The sequence below is a fragment of the Dermacentor albipictus genome, chromosome 5 (genome assembly GCF_038994185.2).
Source record: "Dermacentor albipictus isolate Rhodes 1998 colony chromosome 5, USDA_Dalb.pri_finalv2, whole genome shotgun sequence".
Classification (NCBI taxonomy): Eukaryota; Metazoa; Arthropoda; class Arachnida; order Ixodida; family Ixodidae; genus Dermacentor; species Dermacentor albipictus.
In genome coordinates this window covers 162,130,869-162,158,153 of record NC_091825.1, presented here as the reverse complement: position 1 = coordinate 162,158,153, position 27,285 = coordinate 162,130,869, and the positions used below count along the sequence as shown (strand labels likewise).

At 45.2% G+C, this 27,285-nt stretch overlaps 1 protein-coding gene across 3 annotated transcripts in view; it reads right to left on the bottom strand.

Annotated features, from left to right (window-relative positions):
- The window catches only part of woc (without children), a 120,721-nt gene that overhangs the window by 29,877 nt on the left and 63,559 nt on the right, over positions 1–27,285 (bottom strand). For all 3 annotated transcript variants that reach the window (XM_065434509.2, XM_065434508.2, XM_065434510.2), the window contains exons 13-16: positions 26,807–26,900; positions 14,636–14,799; positions 13,616–13,838; positions 9,038–9,160 (exon numbers count right to left, since the gene is read on the bottom strand). In XM_065434509.2, coding sequence (XP_065290581.2) covers positions 9,038–9,160; positions 13,616–13,838; positions 14,636–14,799; positions 26,807–26,900 — 604 coding nt within the window. The remainder of the gene's footprint in view (positions 1–9,037; positions 9,161–13,615; positions 13,839–14,635; positions 14,800–26,806; positions 26,901–27,285) is intronic.

Below are 27,285 nucleotides of genomic sequence, written 5' to 3'. Positions count from 1 at the left end.
CACAAACGCTCAAAGTGGAAACGGACACCTAACAGCTACGCTCTAAAAGTAGCGGGCCCAGGATGCTGCCTTGTGGCACGCCATGAGATAATTTTTTAAAACTAGATGTGTAGCTGTTAATTTCAACTTTTTGCTGCCGTTACTGCAAATAGGATTTTATGAGAGCCAGGAAGTTACCCCAGAATCCATCGTGGTCCAGTTTTTTAATCAATGCAATGTGGTTAATTCGATCGAATGCTTTTGAGAAGTAAAAAAAAATTCGAAGGGCATATATTTCCTTTCTGAATGCATCAAATATGATTTCTTTTTGCAATAGTAGAGCAGTTTCTGCTGAACGCTGAATTGTGAAACCAAATCGAAAAGGTGTCATAAGGTGGTGCTTGGTTAAGAATGACACCATTCTTTTATGTAGTCTTTTTTCAATTACTTTAGAAAATACAAGCAGAATTGAAATAGGTCTGTAAATTGATGTTACTTTTGTGCCACCCTTGAATATAATACAAACATTCCCCATCTGAAAACGCCTAGAAAAAAAATGCTTAATGAGAAGATTAAATTAATGATATACTGTAAAACAGGGGCTGCAATGTGAATAGCATGTTTGATTGGCCGAATTTCTAGGCCATCCACGTCACCACACCTGTTGTTCTTTAGGGACAGAAAATCAGCCGTAATGTCCTTTGTAGTGACCACAATGAGAAATGCACTTCGACTAATATTTGTGCCCACGAACCGCACAAAATTATTTTGATGTGAGCTCTCTCTAATGGAGGTAAAGAAATTATGAAAGGCCCCGGCAAGGTCATCACCAGTAAGGGTTCGTTTGTTTATGGTAATTTTAGTCAGGTATGTGCTGCCGTCTGAGCATGGATTAAGCAACCTGTTTAACCTTTTCCAGGCGGCTTCGGATGTTCTGGTTCCTTCAAGGTCAAACAGATTACTGAAATATTTAAGTTCGCTTTCCCTTAAGAGAGAACTTATAGTATTTCTGTGTTTTCAGAATGTCTCAAAGTCTTATTTTTCCTTGTTCCTAGATTTTAAAAATTGCTCGTAAAGTGCATTTTTACGTTTTATCAATTTGAATAACTCTGAAGTAATCCAATGTTTCTTTGCCTTGTGTGACTGCTTTTTTATTTTGCCCGGAAAGCACTTGTTATAGGCTTCCTGAGCATCTAATCCTTGAGTCTACAGGCTGTTACGATCGGTCAGCGGGGGTAGCGACTTTCTAACCTCTGCTGCCCCACTGTGCCTAATTGCTTCGGGAAGCTAACAATGCGTTACCCTTGGACAGACATGCGGTCCCCGCAAGGCAAGACACGTTTGGTGGACCAAGTATTGTTTGCTGGTTCACTGTTGCCTTCACGGACCAATGGGAGCAAGAAAACTCCTGGAAAAAGGTGTTCTAAGGCATTCCCTCACGGACTCCGGTAACCGCCATGGTCGTTTGACAGTGTTAGGAATGGCCATACGGGGTGACAACATGCCAGCTATTTCAGCCTGCTGCACGTGTTCCAATCCAACCGGACGGGGCGCCCTTCAGAGAACTGCGAATAACCGGCAGCCATGTGGCGCGCGTCAGCTCAGGGGAGTTCTCGAGGGGATGTAATTGGCGGAACCTCCCCATGAGCTTTTCGAGACAACAGACAATGTGCTACCCGGTGTGCCACCTGGGACGGAGCAGAGTTCTACGAAGCCCCTCTTGACGTCGGCTCCGGACCTTTACACCAGTGGGTGTGCGGCACGTGTATGTGAGCCCTCCTCTACCTCCAAAAGGGCGGGTCATCTTCGGTGACGTCGAACGGTGACGTCGAACGAGGACTGGACGAACGTTTCCGTCCGCTTGGAATCAAGGGGGGGACCAAGTGCTTATAAGCAGCGATTGTCGGCTGCTAGTGCATGCTCGTTGTGTGCTCGTTGTCGTGCTAGAAATGTAGTCGTGAGCTGTGTGCTCGTAAGCTGTTTGCTGTATGTTAGTCTTGCAGGCTCCATATGGGAGTCACGCTAGACTGTCGATGTATGTCTTGTCTAAGATGTAAATAATGTAAATGAATCCTGCTCGCCTAGTCCTGTCGCCCCAAGGTCCTCCCAACGACTACGACCGCTCCAAACCCAATATCTGGTTGACAGCGGTGGAATCGACTTACGGCTCCTAGATCGACCTACGACTCGGAGACAGCAACGGCAGCTGACGGACGTTGGCACATGGTGACCGACCGGTATCCTAATCAAGTTGGAGGCGACTTGGGATTGACCACCTCTTGCAACTGACTGGATATGGCGGAGAAGGACTGGTGATAGGATGCTGCTTCAGTGGGTAAGCGTTTGGTTTCGGCTGTAAGATTTACCAGGCTTCAATTTCTCTGTGTTTTTGGATTTGATTCACTGGGATCTTTTACTTGTATTCTGATTTGCGTGGGTATCACAATAAGCATTGTGTGACAGCAGAGCCAAAGCTTAAAGTAGTGACCATGGTCCTAATGTGTTTGACGAGAGCTGACCTGTTGTGGTTGTGCGAGGAGATCGAGGTAGACGTAGAGGAGGACTTCACGGAAGCAGAAATTCGTAAGACAATTCTAGAAAGTAACAATGATTCTAAATTCATAAAACAAATGAGTAAACGAATTCTAAACAAAAAACGGGAACAGGAAGCAATTAGGCACGAGCAGGATGAATTCAGGCAAAAACAGGAAGAAGCTAGGCAGAAACTGAAAGGGGTTTCGCAGGAAGAAGGCCTAACAGAAGTAACGAGGCAGTACGTTGCTGCATTGAACAATGAGATTCAAGGTTTTGAGCAGTTAATTGAGCAAAGTCAACAGCGGCTTGAGAAATCTGTAGGCTGGACGCAGCGAAAGTGGGAGGAAGTAGACAGCAGATTTTGCTCAATAGCCGAGAGAAGTAGCAGCACCTGCAAGATTAGCAGCACGTTCATAAGTGAACTCGAAGTGCTAGCAGCTAACAATGCCTTAGTGGTAGCAGAGGCCGTTAATAAGGGGAGACGCGGGTCTTGAAATGTCAAAAAATCGCAAAAAAGCCGGTTTTCGGAAAAGTGCGTTTTCGCTACGTTTATACATTCAAGAATCCCTCCGCGACATCCAGAACCTAAATTTAACCGGAAAATAATAAAAAAACACACTTATACGGGCCAGGGTGGCCGCGGAATTAGCAAAAAATCGCCAGAAATGTTCGAACTTCGCGCCGTCGTCATTTGCGAACGCGTTGGCCGGCGGGCGCCATTTTGAGCTTGTTTGGAAGCTGCTTTCTTTGTGCGTATTTTGCGCCGGTTCAATATGGCGTAGGTGAGGAGGAACCGATGCTATCGCGTCATTTCTGAAGGATGCGCCCGTGCCGCTGATTGGCCAAAGCACGCACGCCCCCCGCGCGCCTCGCTCCTATTGGTCCGGCGCTGTTTGAGTGCCGATTCCCGCGTTCCCGACAGGCTGGTCGCTCTCGTGCGCGCTGCGTGTTTGTGTGGTTTCATCGCGCCGCTGTGAACGTTCGGCTGCTCGCTTCTCGACAACGTTCGATAAAGTGTCTTTTTCGCTGCCCGAAAGGCTGGAGGAGACCGTCGTATGAAGACTACTACGCGTCAAGCGTTCGGCAAGGCGCGAAGACGGCCGTGGAATGTGCGACAGAAGACTGATAAGCCTGTCGTGTACCCGGAGTTGCCGGCTGCTGGTCTGCCTGAAGATTCTGCCGGATCGAGTTCCGAGCTGCAACCCAGTACGTCTAGCATCAACACTTCGTCCACCCACGCCTAGCATGTTGGCGCAGACCCTGTAGATACCGTTTTCTTCACGACCGAAGAAAGAAGCAAGCGCGCAGCGATCGCCGATGAGGCGAAAACGCGCCTGGCGTCGCAGTCTGCAACGGAGCGAAAGTTTGAGCTACTGGGTGTTGACACGAAAGAGGACGTCAGCGACAGCGGAATGGAACTTGCGATCGTGGATTTATCCGTGGTGCAAGACTTTTCTGGACTTATGCCGTGTCCCGTGTGCGCCAAGAAAACGCTGATGCTTTCGAAGGACCCCGCCAAGGAGTACGGGCTCTGTGCCAAGCTTGTGGTGGAGTGCTCCACGTGTGACATGGGCAAAATGATCGTCGGAGAATGAAAAGATCGTCGGAGGCTTCACATGTCCAACAAGGATCACACAAACAGAAATGCTTTGATAAACAAGCTTGCAAAGAGGCACAAGCCACCAACACTCTGCCTACAGTCCTGGGCTTTTATAGGTATAGGCGTGACCTTTTGCCGAATGCACAATTTAGAGAGTGTGCAAGAGATAATTTTTTTTTTAATATGAGTTCTGGGATTTTACGTTCCAAAACCGTGATATGATCCTGGACCAATTTTGACCACTTGGGAAGCGCTACAACACAAGCATAGGAACTTTTTTGCATTTCAGCTCCATTGAAATATGGCGACCACCACTGGGATTTGATCCAAATTTTTGTTGCAGCCATAAACTTTGTGGAAAGGACATGTTTTGTTATGGCCATGAACTCTGCGCAACTTTATTTGCATAGGGATGCCATTTGTGTGCCTTCTGTACAACAAGGAACTAAAATAGGAATGTGAAGCTCGTGGTGCTAGCTTTCTGGCATTGCTTTCAATGACTATGCATGATTTTGCGACCAATATCTCAATGTTATTTTTGCAAAATGGCCATATATATGTCATGAACTTGTTGCTGAAAGACAGGGCTACATGGTGGTGCAATTTATATTGCCATATTGTTAGTCCATTAAAAGTTATAGTGAACTGAAAGTTCAAACTCATTTTTCTCAGCTTCATTTTCTTGGACACCGCACACAGCCTTACGGGGGATTTTCATATGTTCTTTCTAAGTACCAGCAAAATGTTTGGTATCAATACGCTTGTGTCGAATAGATCTAGCCGGTGATGCTATTTATTTATTTCTAAAGTTGCCGGCTAAATTTTAATTGCCACTAAATACAAATGAAGATTAGCAAAAATATTGAAATTATGTTTACATCTGGTATTTTTGCACTATAATTGCACTGAGAACAATAAAAATAGCATCACCGGCTAGAGCTACTCTCTGGCGTTCTGGCCGTATACTTTGTTTTTCCTTTTGACACAGTTAAGTTCTTGAAAAGTCCCGTAAGAAATTGATTGAATTTCTGTATTAAAAACTTTGCATCATTTGTTCTAATGAAGATATACAAAATCTAATTAGATATTTGCAATCAGCAGAAAAAGCTGAACAATACTGTTAAATATCATCCTGTTCACGCTAAAATTAACAAAGTTGGTTTTGGGACCCACGTCTCCCCTTAAAGGCCAGAGTGAGAGTGACGAGGTGCTGTGCCAACAGAGGACTGTAGAGACAGCTAGGCCAGCTGCGCACAAATTGGCACAGTTACCGCGCGTGTGCATCGCTTGTAATGTTAGCGAGGTTGCTAGCGAAGTAAAGAGTACTGCTGACCCGATAGACACGAGCACCCATGTCGAGTAAGATCTCCGTGCCGAAGAGAAGTGCCAGCTAGACGATGCAGTTGAGAGTAGTTCTCGGGATGGCAAGCTCCGTAGCTCACGAGAGAACAACTGCATTGTTCAGGGATCGGTGCGGCTCTCCGCCAGTTTAGATAGCCAAGAGAGAGTAGATTTAAATGAAGATCACTCAGACTGTGCGGGTAAGAGACCAATCCAGGCCGACAAAATGTGTACCAGCCAGCACGAGGCGCGAGAAGGCGACATGAGAGGAAATTCAAAGAGAAAGCGCCGCAGAAAGAAGCGCGCTAAAGATCGGAATGCGGTGGCTAATGTAGCGAAGCCAAAGACGGCGACAGGCACGAAAAGGCAGGGCACGGAGAAAAGAAAGGTGCGGTCGTCACTGACGATGTTGACGCATCATAAATGTTCGAGCCACCGGTCAAAGAGAGACCGAGAACCATGTTCTGCATGGACGCGGACAAAGGGCACGGGGCAGTCAAATTCCTCGTCGTTCCGTCGTTCTTTTCGAAGCTTAGCGTGTAGTACAAAGAAGCGCAAGGTGGCATGACGAGACCAGGTGGGGAGTAGCGACGCGGCCAATCGAGTTCGTGAGGAAAGAGGGACGCCAGGACGCAAATTGGCAGGAGACTGTAACGTCTTGGAGGAGCTGATAGTGAGTCAGCCCTTTTGTTGTTCCTCGGTAGCCAGAATAGCTTTTGAACCGCGACCACCTCGGGTACGGCTCAAAAGCATGAGTAAGTCGTAAGCATTTGGAACGGGAGGCCAAGAGAGCTTCCGTAGAAGTAAAACGTTCTGTTTTGTTTTAATTTTTTAGCACTCAGATAATTTTCGCGATTTAAGTTTCTTTCAATATGTAAAAGTATGAGCTTTGTTTACCTTCTGTTTGAGAGGCTCCGAGAGTTGAAAGACACGTTTTAAGTAAACATGTAGTTTCGCGAGGTGTTCATTAATAAGTAGATAGGCTTTCTTTTTTTTGTGGGTAAGTAACCTGAGTGTAAAGGTTATCGTTGAGAGGCCTATCGTAACGCGCGTCTGTTTTAGTTAACCTTCCTTTCTTTTATGCGTTTTTTTTTTATTTTCTAAGGTTAACCACGTAGGTTTTCAGTAAGTACGTGATTTGCACTGAGTTCGTAGTTCCATTAGCGCATGTCCTGTGTGGACCAAGGGAAGCAGAAGATTTATGACTGGGTTGCTCGTGTGTGTTGAGGGCAGCTGTATTCTGTCTTCTTTAGTGAGCGTGCGTAGAACTAGTTGATGGCAGACGCATTTTTTAAAGAGTTCTGCGGTGTGCGTGAGTCATGCAAGGTAGTTGTTCGTTTAAGAAACGTGTCCAGTACGGATCAGAGGAAGAAATGGAAGCGTGATGGAACGTTTGCGTGTGACGCAAGCACGTGTTCGGAATAGGGACCACAAAGCTAGCGCGATTGTGATTACGTACTTGTGGAGTTGGCCAGACTGTTCAGTGGCAACAGTACATGAGATAAGTACGCCACTGTGATAGGATAAGGACAGTCTGTTCGCGAAGTTAGGCTGCTTAAGTTATGTTTGGGTATTAGTGTTTGAGAGCCTTCAGTTTAATTCTGTGTAAACCTTCACCCTTGTGCAGCGCGACAGTCGGGTTTGGTCGAACTGAAGAGGAACGTGAACGCTTGCTTTGGCGGCACAAAATTTTGGGGAAAAATTAGGGGTTTCCCAGTTGAGTGTCTTGCATTGAAATTGTGATAGGAGGCCTGGTGGATTAACAGCTGATTCCGGGCGTTTGAACGCTGAGCGGTATTGTGTTGCCGGGTCGACTCTTGTGTGCCAGTTGTTGTGAGATGGTTGAAGGCATTCCAAGTACGCAGGGGTTCCAGAGAGCAAAGCCATCGTCTTGCTCGCCAGCCATTCTCTTCCTGCCCAGCGGTTGCCAGCACTGGCCAGGCGGCTTTTCCGGGCCATGGAGGAGCTGTTAGGAATGGCCGTATGGGGTGACAACGTGCCAGTTATTTCAGCCCGCTGCACGTGTTCCAATCCAACCGGACGTGGCGCACTTCAGAGAACTGCGAATAACCGGCAGCCACGTGGCGTGGGGTCAGCTCAGGGGAGTTCTCGAGGGGAGGTAATTGGCAGAACCTCCCCATGAGCTTTTCGAGACAACAGACAATGCGCTACCCGGCGTGCCACCCGGGATGGAGCACAGTTCTACGAAGCCCTTCTGACGTCGGCTCCGGACCTTTACACCAGTGTGTGTGTGTGCAGGACGTGTATGTGAGCCCTCCTCTACCTCCAAAAGGGCGGGTCATCTTCGGTGACGTCGAAGGGTGATGTCGAACAATGACTGGACGAACGTTTCCGTCCGCTTGGAATCAAGGGGGGTCCAAGTGCTTATAAGCAGCGATTGTCAACTGCTAGTGCGTGCTCGTTGTGTACTCGGTGTGTGCTAGTTGTCGTGCTAGAAATGTTCTCGTGAGCTGTGTGCTCGTAAGCTGTTTGCTGTATGTTAGTCTTGCGGGCTCCATATAGGAGTCACGCTAGACTGTCGATGTATGTCTTGTCTAAGATGTAAATAATGTAAATGATTGCTGCTCGCCTAGTCCTGTCGCCCCAAGGTCCTCCCAACGACTACGACCGCTCCAAATCCAATAACAGGCATTCCAGCTAACTGCAGGGTCATCCCAGGAACCAAGATGTGCCAGCTTATGTAAAGCGTGGCAATCCCCTTCTACGAAGCATTCCTCCTTCCTGTGTGTTCAGTGAAAAAAAGCATGGTAGTGATTTTGTGAACCCTCACCCTCAACATGAGTCCTTCAACGACTTTGGGTGCTCTGAATGAATGAATGGGGGGGGGGGGAGAGACGGCAGATTTCCCTCGCCTAGGGACCAAGGGAGGACAGAGGAGACTTAAGCGAACGATTGGGGCTCCTTGGTGGGCTTCACTTCAGTCATGCTAGACTGATGAGATGTAACGTTCTCCACTCTTCGTGTAGATATTGTAAATAAACCCAGTACTCCTTGTTCTCGATGAAAACACATTCCTCTTTTCAACCATGTCCATAGCATGGATGAGTCGGACGACGGCATGGGCCAGCCTACCCTTTGTTACATGCCCGACTCCAACTCTTAAAAGGCATAGCTTTACATGGCTGTGCCACCTGACAAAAGGCATGATGGCGCATGGTGCAGTCTTCATACCGTAGGGAAGTGGGTCTTAGCCTATTGTGGGCACAGAGATAAAACTGGAACAGTGCCTCATACCGTAATTTTTGAAAACATAGCTATGAAAATTAGCTTTAGTTTTAGCTCATCAGCAGAAACTTGTATACAGAACGCAATCCCTCCTGAGTGTGCTCAATTGTCTGTGAAGTAGCAATTCCAGTTTTCCAAAAAGAAGGCATCTATAGACACCACTTAACTACCGTTTACACATTAACCAGAGCATACCAGGTATCACTGAGCATCACTTTGCAATGTCATAAAACTGAGTGGCGTTATCACTTTGTGCTGATATCCAACCTAGTAAATACATGCTAAACAAGAAGGCCAGACCCATTTGATTCAAAGGTGGCCTTCGGGCCTACTCACAATGTCCACTTAGGTCATGAGCTTGGCTGAAAATGCCGTGGAAGCAGCCGGTGAACATTTCATACTGAGGATCAGCAAAGATGTTATCTTGGCGCCCTTGCTCATGTAGGTACTGTTGTATTCCTGCAAAAGATAAAGAATACAATGTTTAGCATCTACAGATGTACAGATGAGCAGCACCCAGCTTGCAAGGCTGAATCTCCTGTATGCAGCCAAACCAACACAACTACAACAACGACCCTTCAATACATTTCTCACAGGACTGCAGCAGTATGATGCAGCCAGGGAACATGCTATTATGCAAACAAAGCCATCCGCATCACAGGTACCAGGCTCAGCGACATTATAACCATCAAAAACGTATTTAGGAGCCTTGTATTAGCAAGGATCGACTGCAACATGCAGAGTTAGATTCATGAGTGCAGACAGCAAATCCATTAGCAAATCTCATAGCAAATCCATTCACAGTGAGACAGCAGTTATAGCAACAAATGTGCCACTTCTCGTTGCCATCTATGTATATTCAATGTAATATGGCTATGGCTCCAGAACAGCAAACAGCAAAATACAGTGGAGCCTCAGGACAATATCTGCTATGCCAGAATCTCATACAACTGAATAGTTTAGGGGACCTAATTTCAAGTTTCCATAGATTCAGTGCACTTCTGTTGCACTTAAAGGTTGATAAAGCTCCATTCAGCTCAAAGATGCTACTGAAAAAAAAAAAAAAATTCTAGAAGAGGTATGAAAATTGAGCCAATTAGAGCTTCTCACGCAGATTTCAAGGACGTCATTAGTTTTTGTCTAGCTGCTACATTTCTTGAATTATGTCCTACACAACAGAAAAATACAGTGATATTTGCGGGCACATTCTTTTGTATTGTAGCGAAGTTGTGTAGGTTTTTCTTTTTGTTTTGTTTGAATGTTTGTTTTGAATTGCTTTAACATTATTACAGACTTGTTCTTTCACCTTGACCTGCTACCATTTGCATAATTTCTTCGTACTCCTTTTTGTTACTTCACACAGTCGTTTGTTTCATTTATCGCATTATTTATATTGTTAGATATTTGTTCTCGCTCGTTTACTCGCTAACAATGTATAAGTCCTTTTTATTCCTTTCTTTTTTTGCTAATTCCCTGTATCCTCCCCTCACGCAATACTCCTTCAGGAGCCTGTGAGGTAAATGAATAAATAAATAAATAAATTTTCACAAAAAGCATCGCGCTGTAGCTTATTTAGCTCTTTGTAGACTTCAAAGTGCTGATATTTATCTAAACAGCATGTACAATCAGCGGAACTAAGCAAGAAGTGATTGCTACTCTTCAACAAATTTTTTTCACAATCCCATGAGAATAACCTAGTGCCCTTATAATTGTCCTATATACTAACGAAATTTGGCGTACATACACTTCAAGATATGTAGAATGCCGATGTCAACTTGAAATTGCAACCTCTCTCAGTACTAGTTGCAAAAGTATATGGTTATATTTCTTGGGATTGTGAAAAAAAAATTTTAAAGCATCCTTACTTTTTTTTTCATAGTTCCAGTAACTGTAAATGCTGTTTGGATAGATATCATCACTTTGCGGTCTACAAAGAGCTAAATAAGCTAATGCACGACGTTTTTTTGTGAAAATCTTATACACAAGGAAGTGCATACAAAGATCACCATATTTTGCAGTAGGGCATAACTAAAAGAACATAGCAGCTACAAAAAAGTAATGACATATTTGATATCTACATAAAAAAGCCTACAAAATGGCAGTATTTTTAAATCTCTTGTATGAAAAAAAAAATTTTTTTCAAGTAGCATCTTCCTTTAAACACTGTCCACCGCACAACAGATATAGCGAAGAAAAATACTGCAGTAGCTGAGAAATCTGTCAACAAATAAGCTCTCAAAGATTTGGCCAATGCTTAGTGAAACGCAACCAAGCCACAGCTGTTGCCAGGCCGCAGAACGCATCTGCATTCCCCCTTAGGAGGAAGAAGATAGACAACATTCTCGCAGACACTTGCCTTAAGTGATTGATTTCTCTACAATGTCGAGTTTCACAAGCCTTGGCCACTGCATTGAGAGAGAACTGCACTGTCTCTTAAAAGTGTGCAATTATGAATGAAGTTTATGCCACTGCACAAGCTGATAGCAGCGTGACGAAATTCACTAATAAGGCCAATGTTTTGCAACATAGCTTGGAATGTAGAAAGTTAATTTTGCTTATAATACTGTCACCTTAGAAAACTTGTATATGAATGAATTCAGGAAGATTTTTGGAAGGCTTTAAGAAAAAGAACTTGTGATAATGCCTTGGACATTTTGGACAATGGCCAATATTTGGACAATGGCAATAATATTCCTCGTGCTACACATTTGCCTTCCGTGCAATCTTTGCGAGTTTCTCTATCGACAAACCCTCTAACATAATGATATGGTTTGAACTCTAGTGGCAGTAGAGCACACAAACTGTGACCACAAACATGACAGTGAAGAAGATATTGGTTCTACTCCCGTGGCTGCTGTTAACTACACGGTCGTGCCGGCACTGTATCTTGAAAGAGACCTGTGATGTGAAAGTGATTTGCTATGTGGACAAAGTGCGCTCAGTGCCGACAGCTTCGTATTTGCTGTGCTTTCGACATTTAGTTTGCGTTGAAACAAGAGAGAGCATGAAGGTCAGTTCGCTCGCTGGTGCTGCTGCGCTTATCTTGCGTAATTTATGATCGCAATCGGTGCTTCGCCTTTCAGGCGAAACTGCGACTTTTTGGTAATTTTTTTTTCATTTTGGACGTTTGTCACTCACTCTTTGCAATAAAGTTGTTAGACATCGCGACAAAAGTTTTAGAAGTGAGGCATTTCGGATATTACGGACTTCGAGTAAAAAGGATGTTTCTTGTCAGATTATCAGGGTCTGTTGTAACGAGAGTCAACAGTAATAATATTGCAGTGCATTTTTTCTGGCCTGCTGTAACGGAAAAATTAATTATTAGGGGCCCTTGCACGCACACCACCTTTATATTGTGAAGTTCTTGCAATACATCAGTGGTGCTGAAGTGGCTTTTCCTTTAAACCTCGAATTATGTCTGTTCCTTAGAACTGTTGCTGCTGTAGGCCCTGTGCAACTAGCATATATGTCTTTATATGCATTTTCACATTGTTATACCACACTGAATAGAGGCAAGTGATTTGTTTTTATAATTTGGCCCGAGATTCCGTGTGCAATTTACTGCATTTTTCAGAAACATGCCGTACTGCTGCGTGCCATGCTGCAAGTCAAGCACCAAGAAAAAGCTTGGTCTAAGCTTTCACGAGTTCTCAGTGGATGAAACTCTCCAGGAAACGTAGCTTAAAGCATTATTCAGGAAAAATTTATTTCCCAATGACAAGTCCACCAGTAGCGCCATCTGCTCACTACAGTTCTTGGGCACTGACTCCTGTTGGGAACCCGCCGTGGTTGCTCAGTGGCTATGGTGTTGGGCTGCTGAGCACGAGGTCGCGGGATCGAATCCCTGCCACGGCGGCCGCATTTCGATGGGGGCGAAATGCGAAAACACCTGTGTAGTTACATTTAGGTGCACGTTAAAGAACCCCAGGTGGTCGAAATTTCCGGAGTCCTCCATTACAGCGTGCCTCATAATCAGAAAGTGGTTTTGGCACGTAAAGCCCCATAATTAATTAATTAATCCTTTTAGGAGTCGGCCAAGACATGGCTGCCTGAAGTGGACCACTGTCCCCCGTGTTTTTTTTGGCTACCAGAGCTATATGCAGTCACACATACTAAAACAACAAAAACGGCAAAAGTTGGTAGTGGGAATGATCACTGTGCGCAGTTCCTATAACGAAGAATTGCCCTCCTTTTTACTTGCCAGGCAAAAGAACACGCATCAGTGACTTCTTCAATAGTTGCAAACAAATTAAGCCCCTACTGTCAAACATTGGCGCAGTCGTTACAGACAGAGCAGCTTACCACAAAAAATTCCTGAATAAGCCACTAAGCCGGAAAGTTCTGCGTATTTGAAGAGAGCACCATGAGTGCACAGGGGCTATGAGTTTGCCATTGCAAGTGAATTATTGTATGCTTTGTGAATGTGTAAAGCTGGCAATTTCACCATAAATACAAACACGGCATGCAAGTATGTATATACAGATTTCTCAGAAAGTTGCTGAAAGATGCTGTCTGTCCGTGGCTGTCAACTCACATAAGCAGCTTGATGCTTCGTGCAGAAAGTCTGCCTCTTGATAAACAAAATAAAATAAACATCAGCGGCTCAGCATGCACAGATACAAGACTGCAGCTTGCTTCGGACAGCATCATCCCGACAAAGGCAGGAGCGCAAAGAAGAAAAAAATACCGACAGGGGCCATTCGTACTGTTGTGTGCCTTTTAGTTGAGCAGAACTTTTCGCGTTTTCTTATGGAGCAATCATCTAGCGCACAGCCATAGCAAGGGAGTCAAGGGGTCGGAAGCACGTGCAGCATTGTCGTGATGCTCCTTTCCGAAATTACGCCCCCTCCATCTGAATGGGACGGCCGTAGCAACCAGGCATGCGCCGTTCCAGGCGGCCATGGTCACGCTTACCAAGGCACTGGAGGTAGATGCAGCATGGGGAGGGAGTCGTGCCATCACGCTGCCGCACTTCCTTGATGAAGAGGCAAAGGGCGTAGTTGAGCTCCTCAGGAGTCATGCCCAGCAGGTTTGTCTTGAAGAGCTTGAGCTGCCGCTTGCCTGAGAGGGAACTTTTCTCGAGCTCGGCATTCTTTTTCTGCACCCAATCCTGCCAGGCTTTCACAGCTGCGGCTGACTGCACATAGCCAGAAGGGAGCAAGGATAAACTACACCCCCTATGGCACTATTCATGGTATACAAAACGTTTGGCATAAAATGTTCAACAGCACAAGTACAAAAGCTTACTTTCATTGGCCTTGTCTATCAACAAAGTGCAAGGCCAGTGTTTGACTCTCAAGATTACCAGTATGCTTATTTATTTATTTATGTTACCCTCAGGCAAGAAGCGCGTTACAGAGGGGCCGGTACAATAAAGAATAAAAATACAACACATTCAAATAATTATTGGTATTCAGAGTGATAAACTCAAAATATAGTCAATTATCACAGTCTCTAAACATGATGCATCCTCGATGCAGGCGATTGCCAGATAAATTATCTGCTTCCCTAGTGCAGACCCAGTGATTCATCAAGTTTGTCAAGCAACCAACACATTCACTGCCGTTGACTGGCATAGTGGATATGCTGCTGTGGGGGCATTCTAATGGTTGCTGCTAGAACTTGAGAGCACTGCTGTAACAGCAAAGTTCACAATTAGCGTTTGGATTCAGTAAAGTTGGGAATACTCAACACTGTGAATTAGAACGGCAGGTGCAATCAACACTGACAATCACTATGAACTGACACTGGTGTCAACGGCTGCAGCAGCAGCAAAATAAGGCAAACAACATGAGGCTGCCCAACAGGCCGCAAAAGTTAATGAACTTAAGAACTGTGCGCCCCTGCTAGTACACATTTCTGCCCTCTAAGCTTTAACAACAGCAGGCGAAATCATAACAACAACGCTAGAAAAGTCACATCACTTATGCTTACATCCAATGACTCGTGGGTTTTCACTGCCTCTGCTGTAAATGGGATGCAGTCAGATGTCTCCATTTCATCCTCAGACATTCGCATCTTTTTATTTGAGAGATCCACATCAGCTTCATCAGATGCGGCCCTTTTCTCAGGCTTCCCATGAGAAGGTTCATCTGAAGCTAAAAAAGCAAAAGTCGGTCAAACTTAGTGTTTCTCCAAGAATGCACTCACAGAAAAATATTTTTCATTGTGTTTAAAAAAAAAAATCAGGCATGTACAGAAGAAACTATGCACACAGAAGCAGAAACAAATCCATACAAAACAAACTATTAAATAAATATTATGGGGTAGCTTATAATATTCACATCATCCAAAGTTTGTGCCATCGCAGTCAACTGAAGTTCAGAGAGAGGCAACAGAAAAGTATTCATTCAAAATTATATGTGATTGAAAAGGCCTAGCACACCACTGACTAATGTTTTCGGCATGGCGTAGGCCACAAGAATGCCTGCGTAATCAGGCAGTCTAAAATTTGAAAAGTAATGAGAGAGAGAAAAAACAGTAATTGTTGTTCAGTGTCGTCAGCGCAGAAAGTATCAATGCACTTCTGCACAATGAGGTACTAGAGTGTGGCAGCACCGTATTTACTGAAATCTGACGCACACCATTTTTGGCAAGAAAATGGGTTCGAAAATTGCCTGTGTGTTACATACGAAATAAAAACCGTGCCTGCGGTGTCGGCAACAACCTGCCTTCAGAGCCATCAGAGGCAGCATCACTGCCGTGACAAAAATGGTGACGGAGCGTTTTCAAAGAAGTTGCTGTTGGTTCATTTTGTGCTCAGCTACTAACTAGAGTGTTATTTGTGGCCTATCACTTTCGCAAAATTTAGCACTGCTCAGCACCAAATATGTCGGCATAATCAGCTGCCAGCATTTCTGACGCTATGCCAAGCTTGCTATATGCAAACAATGCCAGCAATGCTTTCAGCCGCATATTTCTACAAGTACAATGCAGTCTCTCATGACAGTGGTAGAAGTATCTAAAATTATCACTTGAGAATAACACCCTTGCGTGCTTTATATCTATGGCTAATCATTGAGAAATGGTGATGTGCTGCTTTCATTATGAAAGCTAATTAAAGGGACACTAACGGCAAATGTTGAGTCTAGTTAAAGTGATAGATCAGTGCTTGAGAATGTCTAAGATATCAATATTATCGCGAATATACCTTTAGTAATCAAGAAACTGAGGTAAATGCAGCTCATAATTAGAGACTCCCCCGAAACATTCAAATACTAGCTCAATGACAAAGGTGCTCCTCATAATAATTATGTCACTAGAACTCACTCATAATAAAGAAATAATTCTATTGCATTATAAGACAAAAGAAAATGCTACTTGTCAGGTTCTATTTGATTTTTGGAAAAAAAGAACACATTGACTCTTGGACTGTTGACAACGAAGTGGGCAATCAAAAGGTTTAATTTTCTCCACTTTGCGCTGCCTGCGCTTTCGCATTTCAGTAGTTTCGTTACAGTGTTGGGCTGCACTAGTTTCATGGCTTGCGAAACTCATACAAACTGCAAGCAGCCCAGAATGCTACATCCATGTGATGTTGTGGGATTCCCAAACGGCCCATGCCACTGGCAATCACAAGCAACTGCAGCGGCAAATCCAACACTCTACCGTGGCTCAGTTTCTCCACGGTCACGCATTAGCATTTTGCACAGACAGTCGTAGCACCATCTGTTAGGTGCCGTTTTACTCACCAATAGCAGTAAAGGGCGGTGACGGCATATGCAATGTCACCATTCGCAGCTCGGGCACAGGCGATTTGAATTAAGCTAAGTGTATGCAAACCCCTCAGATGCAATTTTCTCATAAAGCAGTCTTTTCTTGACACGGAACAAGCGCTGTGAGGTTCTTGAAATGGTATTTTAACAGTCCACATCAACTTTAGTGTCCCTTTAAAGCTTTTATTTTATCTCTGTAGGTAATATCTGCATTTCTCGTTTTTTCTGGTTGCAAACGTGTGGTCAGGAGGGAGCCAAACACGGTCGACAATTTCAATCCAGATCGAACTCAATTGCGATTGAATGGGGCCCGTGACACTGGCATTCAGGTGCACTCAGGTTCACTTTTATTTTTTTATTTTAACGGGCTCCTCACCAGGTTTGGCCATTTTGAGCTAACAAGCGCAGAGCATACATTGTGCGATAATGATCATGACTGCAAAGTATTACATCGCTACGCGCTGCGGAAAGATGTGAAATTTCAAACCGAACACCGTTTTCCTTCTCCTCGCGGCCGCCGCACTCCAAGCCGGACGGTGACGTAGTCATGCCCCTGCACCTACATAGTCATGTCCACAGTGTGATGTCGCTCGTGGTGACCCGTGACTTAGAGAATTATTCAAGACAACATCTGTTATCTGTGCGCTCCCTTGCTTGAATTGATGAATTGACGTTTAGAGAAATAATAAAACACACAAATGGAATGTCTGTGTGTTTTCTGTTTTACTTCGCACCGAAGCAAGAGAGATGTACTTCCGCTTTGTCTGCTTGTTCCCACGGTCATGTGGTCACGTGCGCAGGTACCGAAACTATGCCATTTTCTACAGTGTTCCAGCGTGTGATCATGCTCTACGATCCGCTTGTTCTGCCTCGGTATTCGTGTAGCACTGAATTATATCGCTAGTCATGTTTCCTTGAGCACAGTGCTCGAAATCGTGCACTGCGCGAATGGGACAACACCCCGTGTGCGATGACGTCGGCGGAAGTGCGTAACACCAAAAAAAAAAAGCGAGGAGAAAGAAAAAAAAAAAGAAGGCGGGGCCTGTGACGTATGCGTCACGAAATCTTTGAGGTCCGGTATGGGAGAACGCAAGGAAGAAATTTCGTTTGCGTAGGCTAGATAGGGCGAGTGTTGAGAGCGCCATGCTTCACAGTGGCCCGCCTGCTGAAATCATGGGTTCGCGGCACTGAAATATTTCTATCTCGGCTATTAATGAGCTGATTTGAAAAATTTTCGTGGCAAAACGCTCCCTAGAGGGCACATAACTTCCAGCGTATAACCAAAATTTGCTATGGGGCCTGGTGAGGGGCCCTTTAAGCCCACGGAAAGTGGGCGCGTGTTAGATTCAAGGGCACATCAAGAATCTGATAAATGAGGAATATAATTACATTTCACTGTAGCCAAGCATTTCACAATTGCCTTCTGCATAGTTGAAAAATTTGCACAGCTTGTATCACTGACTGTACATAGCCAGTGGTTTAGGTCACACTGCAAAACATTATTTGGGTAGTTTCTGCCAACATGCTTCTCTATTCCGCTCAGTAAGTGCACAAACAAACTCCCTAGAAGGCTGTCTGCAGTTGACCTCCGGTTGAAATTACACAAACACGTGTGAGCGTCAGTGCTGGCTTGATTGCTACCGCAGCTTTGAAAGTGCCGTGTGGTGAGACCTAGCCTTCTTGCCAAGGTTGAATGCAACTTTTGAATACAACAGAGCAAAATACTGCCCGTACTATCAGTGAAGCTTGAATTCTCACATATCTTTGCTGTGGGTTAGGCTGCTTATAACTTTGTAAGTGAACACGGTAACTCAACTAAATTTTTTTTTCTGAGCTTTGCTAAACTAGATGGTGAAGAAGTGAATAAAAGATAAGATGCGGTGACGACCAAGGCCTCTTTATTATTAGTTTAGTGGCGAAGCGGTGCCCAGACATCTGCGATGTCGCCTCAGCCATCAAACTGAGGATGTGGACAACAATGCGAGCTGGGACAACCTTATTAACATCTGCTATACAGTAGAACCTCATTGATACAATCCTGTTCGGTACGATTTCCCGGCACCAATGTTCACAATTGAGAATAGAGAATATGGCTCAACACAGTCACGCTTCTTTTTTACCGGTTAATATATTCCTGGAAATAATTATCTTTCAGCACCAACGTTCAGCAAATCGCCAAACTGTGGACATAGCATACATTTCCCAGCCATGAAAATGCTCTATGCCCACACGATCGCGGTTGAGAGAAGTAGGCACTTGCCATGCTAGCTTCTCTGCAGTACTCGCTCATCTGTATCGCGTGAAAATTGCGGAATGCACTCAGTTTTCTCTTCCAGTGCCAGCAAATCTCCTCACAGGTCTTTGCATGTCGCATTCACAGCTGTCGCCGCCAGCCCTATTGCAATAAGCCCAGACAGTGTCAGAGCGCCCGGTGCCAGGCTGCAATACCAGTCAGCCCGTAGTGGCACCCGTGGCCTGCGGCCACACGGCTCCCAGAGCCGCGACTTCATCCGAGTCAAAGAGATAGAAGAATCTATTTACATAAGAAATTCGGACCACCCACGAGGCTTCCGTACTCACTCGCTTCAGGCTTGGCAATGATCCGCGGGCACTGAGCCTCGCTCTCCCAGGCTGCAGACCACGTGGCTCTCGTACAGACGAATGCCATTAAAAAAAACACTTGCGAAAAGGCTTAGCATGTTGATATGTTAAACACACTACAGCCACCGTCGCCTCGCTCAAGAAAGCATGCCGCCAACGCTAGCAATCAAAATCCACGCTAGCCCTACGCTTCGGTTCAAACAAAGGTCTCGAACAAAGCAAAACTGTTAACTATCTTCCGATGCCCCAAGAGCCCCACGTTGAGCGCCTGATGTAGGGTCTCCTCTGTGCTCTTGGGACAAAGGAACGACAACACAGTAGTGCAACCAGTCACAAGGGCATTTATTGCACCTTTCATAGATCAATGCCTGCTAGCCGAGTTGCTATCCACAAAACATGCCGATGGGGCGCGCGACAAAATCTAGAAGTCCGACTCACCGCGACCGGATAGTGAGCGAATATGTTCGCCCGATGCTGGATCCCATCGCCTGGTCGTTTGCGCGTACTGTCACGCACGGTGGCGCATTCCAAGGCGGCCAAGCGAGACGGTCTCGCAGAAGCATGAGTCGGCGCGCGCGCGCGGGACGTCCACGCTGTTCGCCGACCCACCAGTAAAGGGCCCGCCTGTTCTCTCCTGCGCCCCCAAGTAACCCTGCCGTGAGGCGACGTTAGCAGCGCAACGCTCGTGCCATCTCTCGCACTGCGCCCCAACCACATCCACCGCCGCGGGCATCACGCAGGCCACGCGGCGAAGCCGGATTACAGGAGACGCGCTATGCGGGAAAAACATCAGGGGACGCGCGAGAGTCGCGCATCCCCACAATATATATATATATATATAGTCGCCGACCGATTATTCGGTCAGCATCGCAGCACCGCCATTCTTCCCATAGACCATAATGTATAACAACTGCCGAAAGTTCGGACACCTTGCAACCTCTCGTCTGATTTTTCGGACACTCCTTTAGCCAACTCGGTCGAGAGCACCATGCGCCGACTCTGACCGGTGCATGGTTCGACTTGCTGAACGCCATTTTTGTTTTGAACGGAGCTTCCTTGCTGCCCCACGAAGTGGCGCTACTGGAAATCCCCACTCATCATCATCGTTTCTGCCTGGTTAGATAGAGCGACTCTGCAGCAGTTCCGGTTTCAGCTTAGTAAGCCATGTCAAGTCAATCCAGCAGCTGATTTGTTTCTTCGCGCAAGACGCTGCGAGAAGGCCGCGTTTTTCGTTTGTGCGACTGGTGTCGGCACGGTGGTGTTTGCTTTGTGTGCTGTGTCGAGGTTTCGGTGATCCAATGCGGCATACGTAAATATCGCGTCAAGGGTCTAATGGCCCGCGCAGTGCACTGCGCAGTCTGCGCAGTGCCCGCGCAGACTGCGCTGGGGAATGCCGGCAAGCAGGTGCCGGGAGGCCTAAGATTTGTCGCCTTCCGATGTGCTCCCTGACGCGGAAAATGTTCTGCTGAGACCTGTGCAGTGGTTGCGTTGCGATTCCGGACACCGCCTTATTTGACAGTTTCATAGGTGCTGACACTGCTGTATTCACATGCGCAGAACTCAACGACGGCAAGATCATTCGTTAGGTTTCTGCTGCACCGCCGGACGATGACTCTGAGTCGGGAGATGAGGCACCATGTGCTACGCTGCCGTCGCATGCGGAGCGTGTACAAGCAGTGACTGTGCTTTCAGCCGCCAATAGTGACCGTACAACCCTCTTCGAGATTCAGGCTTATCTGATTGCGCATAAACGGAACAGCGTGCAACGGCGCATTCACGATTTCTTCCAAGCCTACTGCCGAGCCCGAATAACTGCATGGAAATAAAAGATTTCATTTTTTTTTCCTTAATCTGCTTTTTCGGACACCTGTTTATTCAGACATTTTCGCAGTCCCCGTGAGGTCCGAATAAACGGTCAGCGACTGTATATATATATATATAATATAACCTGTAATAACAGTTGCACTTGAAGGAACTTTGCCTGACCTCGAAGAATTGTTCACTAAAGTTCACTAAAGTTCACTAAAGTGAGTATTTACAAGACCTCATAGTAGGAGATGCTTCAATTTCACAGCCTGAGTCCTCTTGCACCACCAAGACTTTGGCGTCTCTCAATGGTGCAATCTTCCTTCATGTAATTGTCGTATACTACGCTATCACTAATACTGTTTCGCCCTTCCGGAGAAACTGCAGGCTCTCTCTCTCCCTCCCTTTCTTTTCTGTGAGTCCGAGTATAAGCGCTACTGCACATGACTGCTGATGATTCTGATTTGAAATGAATCCAGCTTGGCCTCATTTTGGTTACTGAATGAATTATAGAGGGTGTGCCAACTACCACGCAGCTAGACTTTAAAGAAAGGAGAAATTGTGTTACTTGAAGAAAACCTAGAGCATATTGCTTCCAGCACATTGGAGTAGCTGCCAGTAAATATTTCATTACTGAGACTTAATTAGGTAATTGCAATTATATAACTCGAGAAGTAGTGCCCTGATTATCATAGTGTCAATTAGGCATTTGTAGGCACCCCCAAATGACACCTAACTGCGGTGCTTTCAGCGGCGTTCTAATTGCTTAAAATATTTTTCTGACGAGTAAAGAAACCCCGCGAAATATGAAAAATACCACGTGACTGCGCTCTCACCCACATCACAAAGCAATGCCCTAAAATAAGCTGACTGAAAGCAACTGCTTTGCCCGTCGCAAACGCGAAGAGGCCGCATCACCTTAATAATGGTACGGAAGGAGCACCGACATCAGGTTTCGCAGCATTGCAGCTATTCCTTCCTCTCATTTCTACGTCACACTTATTATACGTCTCTCAAGGCCACGTCACTTCTTCAAGGATACGCTCATGTAATGCTGTCCAGTCAGTGTGTGATTGAAGAAGATAGTCTGATTATAGCATCGGTGTAAATTCCGAATCACACATTAAACGACCACTGGTTCTGGTGCCAAGTGTGCTTTACCCAATGTAGATTGGAGTCACTCCAATAGTATGCATTATGCAAATTCACCTGGCCGTTCTTGCAAAAATTGGCTTCATCTGTGCACATGATGCGGCTCAAAAAGTCCGGTGACTCATCGGATTTTGTGAGGACCCCATTAGAGAAATCTATATGTTTCTGCAGGTCCCTATCTCTCGAGCATTGGTGCTGGTTAAGGTAGTACGAGTGAAAGGCCGAGTCATTTAGAATCCTCCAAACTGATGACTTGGAAATTGGTACCTGGGAGCATGCTAGCATGAGGGTTTGAGGCCATAAATGCTAAAACATCTGCGCGTAGGCTAGGACTCGTAGATCGAATCTTACGCCGCTGTTTCCTGAAGCTGCCGGTTTGTCTCAGGTTTTCATAATTTCTGACCATAGTCGGTGCATTTGGTCTACCGCCACACTTCCATGACTGATATATATTTGCTGCCTTCCTCTTGTTGCCATTTGCAGCTCCCAAGGCAAGGATCATGTTTTCCTTCTGCTCATTAAAGAAAGACACGGTGACTGGGATGAAACAAAACGCACCTTTGAACCTTTGCACTGACATTGTCAATGTGCATTTTTGGCGATAGGTTTTGTGGCAAAAAAAAAGAGGAAAGGAAAAAAACTACCATCCGTGCACTTTATCTACACTAAGACAACAGCTATCATAGCTTGTTTCCAACTAACACCTGTGAGGGTACTGGGCCAACGCCAGGTGGCGTGGAGTAGCAGGCACGGGACAGTAGGCAACTGTGTAGAGTAGCTTGACACACCAAACGTGACATGTTACTTCAGCCGAGGCATGGCAGGTAAGGAACTAGCTTGATCACAATGTTTTTTTTTCTTTATTTCCTTTATTTCGTTCCGACTAGCTCAGAGGGAGCCCATTCGAGGGCGCTGCTCTATGATGTGGTTGGGAGTGCAGTTACATGGTATTTTTCATATTTTGCAGGGTTTATTTATCAGTCAAAAAAAATTTGTACTTAGATGTTCCTTGGCTGCGTACAAGTGCCTCGCTGACACTTTGATAATTAGGACAGTATGTCTCAAGTTAGGTAATTACAGTTACCCAATTAAATCTCAGTAACAAAGAAATTACTGGTGGCTACTCCACTGTACTGGAAACAACATGCACTAGATTTTCTTCGGGTAATGCAATTGCTATTGTTTTAAATCTTAGTGGATAATGGTTAATTGGGACACCCTGTATATATTTATGACCTCTGCATCCGAGTGACAATGTTTCCATCCCTAGTAAGTGTTGTAAATTATTAGAAGACTTCTTTTTTCATGAAGCGTTAGCATTGCTTACTGGAAAGAGAGGCAATACTAAGACATGCATCATTCATGTGCACTTCACATGCCGTTGACAAAAGACTCTGCTGAAGGGGTCTTTTTGAAGGGAGCTTTTTGAAGTTCGCAGTTTTTTTTTCGTTTTTTTTTTCAGGGTCAAAAAAGCACACAAAGCAATGTGAAGCAAGGTAAACATACAGCCATGGAAAGAAGAATGATGGGTATAACGTTAAGGAGGGACGCGGCTTTCGCATCACGACAAATGGCCAAAAAAATCGATTTTTTTAAAATCACATTTTCAGTTTCTATAACCCCTTTTCTATCTGATACCCAAATATCATCACTGTAAACCACTTAGAAGTGCTCTAAAAAATTCATTTTATCAGCCAAGGTGGCGAAAAATCTCGCGGAAATCAAGAAAGAACAGCGTTTTTTAAGCCACAATATCTCCGGAATGGCGGGACTCAGCGCCGCCATCTTGGTCTCGTTTTCAGCCATCTCCTCCATACAGAAACAAGTGCACAAAAGCAAATGACTGAAGGTCATGCCAGAGTCTGCGAGTGGCCATGCCCACCACGTGACTCCAGCGCGGTTTTCCATTGGTCCGGCGCTCGTGTCGTCTGCTCGGCTCTCTGCACCTCGCAAGTCTGGACGTCTCCACTCGCCGTAATCTCGACGTGTCAAAACGGGTGCTCCGCGGACATTGCAGCAGCTTGGCCGATCCCTATGCTTGTGAACATGTCAGACTCGTGGCTAAACATTCCGAGCATCAGCGACGCGGATTTCACAACCAAGGTTCACGCGCAGAATCCTCGGACATGCGGCTGAGCCTTTCAGCACTCGGTGTTTCGGAATTCGTGACGAAGCACATCGCGCATGCAATCCTCGGGCACGCGGCTAAGCATTTCGCGCCTAGGGAGTCTCAGACTTGGCGATTAAGCGCATCACGCGCGGACTTCTCGGACCCTCACCTAAGCATTTTGCGTGTCGGGCCCTCGGACTGCGCGATTAAGCGCATCGAGTGTCGACTCCCCGAGCCCGAAACTAGGAATTTCGCGTGTCGGCACCTCGGACTGCGTGAATAAGCGCATCAAGGGGAGACTCCTCGAGCTTGTGACTAGCATTTCGCGCATCGGCACCTCGGACTGCACGGCTAGGTACTTCGCGCGTCGGCACCTCGAACTGCGCGACTAAGCACATCGCGCGTCAGCTCTTTGTATATGCGGCTGGGCATTTCGCACATTGGCACTCAGACCCGCAATTAAGCATATTGCAAGTTCACTCTATTATCATATTGTCACGATAGCTTGTAACAATATGTATCATACCATTTCTTCATAAAGAGAACCTCATCATACGCTCTGTTCACTAGGCCCCTTGGGCTGGCACAGCCACCTGGCTTCCGAAGTGATTGAGGCATCATACAAAAGTACAATTCTGGAAAGCACCTAGCAGCTGCAAATCTACCACTGGCTTTCTAATCCCAAGTTCTACTGCCATTGTCAAGTAAAAATGACTTGGGAGGCTGCTGACACTCAGAGCCTTCATTCGGTAACATGGTCAATTCTACCAAAAGAAAAAAAAATGCCTCACTATTTGCACTGGAGATTGCTATCAATCGCGCAGCCTGCGGGTAGAGGCTGCCTGAACGTACACTGGAACTATATTAATGCCCACAAGAGTTCTGCACGTCACTTCGTTTGAAACTTAGGCACCATGCTCTTTGTAGAGCAATAGCAGCAATGAATGCCCTTTAAAAAGAAAAGGGGGGAGGGGGAAGCGCACCAGACCAGAGGCCACGTGTACAAAAAGCCCCACATCACAAAACACCCCAAAGACTACAAATTTGGTGCCTTTTAGAGAACTGAGGAGAAGGTGAAACTTAGCCGTTTTCTCAAAATTGTTTTCCTACCTTTCTGCTCAGTTTCTGGAGCTGATTTCTTTGTTACCGTTTAACATATTTTGACTCCTTTTTTTTTTTTTGTCACATTCCTTGGGCTACAGTGCAGGTCGTGACATTCTCGCTTTCTTATCCTGACCCTTTGTAAGTTTACGATATGGCTATTCGTTTACACCAAAAGTACGCTTGATGCGAAGGTAACATAAAATATAGCTCTTTGAAAAATTTGTGCTACAAAAACAAAAAGCAAGAATGTCACGACCTTCAGCACACATTTAGCTATGCAGTCAATACTTAACAAGCCTACTATCATGCTTTTTAAGTTTCCCGGGCTCTCCAGAAAGTTAGAGGGAGAAAAATTCTGCTCAATTAAATTGAAGAAAATGTTCTCAAGATATAACTCTGAAACTTTTAGGGAAGCATCTGGGAGACATTCTAAACATTTGTGCCAATTTTCATCAAAATCCATGAAGAAATAAGGAAGTTGATTTTCAAAGCCACATTTTCTTATCCCCCCTTAAGGGATAAGAAAAGAGCAGATTGGATGAGGGAACAAACGTGAGTTAATGACATCTTAGTTGTAATCAAGAAAAAGAAATGGGCATGGGCAGGACATGTAATGAGGAGGGAAAATAACTGATGGTCATTAAGGGTTACGGACTGGATTCCAGGGGAAGGAGAGCGTAGCAGGGGACGACAGAAAGTTAGATGGGCAGATGAGATTAAGAAGTTTGCAGGGACAACATGGCCACAATTAGTACATGACCGGGGTAGTTGGTGAAGTATGGGAGAGGCCTTTGCCCTGCAGTGGGCGTAACCAGGCTGACGATGATGATGAACAAACAGCAACGTATTCATTCTCTAGACATAGGCTATCCATACCTTTAGAAATAATTGTTAATTGGCTACCTCCTACTCATTCAACGATAGAATAAGCTTTCTCCTGTGTATATATTTAAATATTCTGTGTGTGCGCATGGTGTTTACAGTGGAAATTTAAAACAATGTTGAAGTGAGAGGATGAGGCAAGCGCTGCTGGTTATATTAACATGCTTGTCCTCGTGCTGTCAGGATTTGCGGAAATGAAGCGAAGTTATCAATTAAATACCGTGCACATTCACACTAACAATCATGCAGTAAGCTTTTAGCCACAATAAAATTTTAGGTGAAAAAGTTGAGGTAAGCCAAAAGAAACCACAAGTGATGTGGGTGACAAAATTCTGGTAACGACACTTTAGGTCCGTGTGCGGGGTGGGTAGGGAGCAGAGCCCCTTCTCCCCAGAAAACTCCAGAGAGGGCTCAAGCCCCGGAGCCCTCCTGTAGTCGGCGCCTATGAGTGGTGACATAGTCAAGTGGTGTGAAGCACCTCAATAACAGCAAATAGGCTGACTACATTGCAGCATGTCTCATCACAATGGCAGTAAACCCAAAGGTGCCAGGACTTTCTCACCATGCCAATGGCAGCAGGCACTGCTTGTGGACTTGTAACATCCACAATGGTGTGTTGAGATCTATAAAAAATCTTGAACATTGCATTTCAACTAGGGAGTGTTAGGCATTTACACCACCGTGAAATTTGTATTGACCATTGATTGTGTCACTAAGCCCCCACTGCACATTTACCTTTGCTTTCCGAAGAGGGCTTCATTGACGTTTCTGCCATGGAGCGGGCAATGGCAAGCAGGACTTCATCAAATTTGTCATTCTTCGTTTGTTCCTGTAAATGTACAATAGTAAGAAAACTTTGACACCACAAAAAAAATTAATTAAATAACACAACAGAACACAATAAACAATAATGTTGTGGTAATATGTGTATATGTAAAATAGAATGTATAAAACATCTTCAGTCAGGCTTTCTCAATAGGACAAATTGCACATGATAAAATAATGTGCCAATAGCTCAACCCATGTTACAACCTACCAAACACAAAGTTGTCATAAGCGTTTTCAAAAAAAAAAAAACAATTGTACAGGTTAGTTTGGTCCTTCATAATAATCTGAACCCCAAGTCATAACCAAGCACAACAATGTGAAAACATTCACATTAGCTATTGAGGTGTCTAAATATGTTATATAAGCATAAAAAGAATTTCAGCATG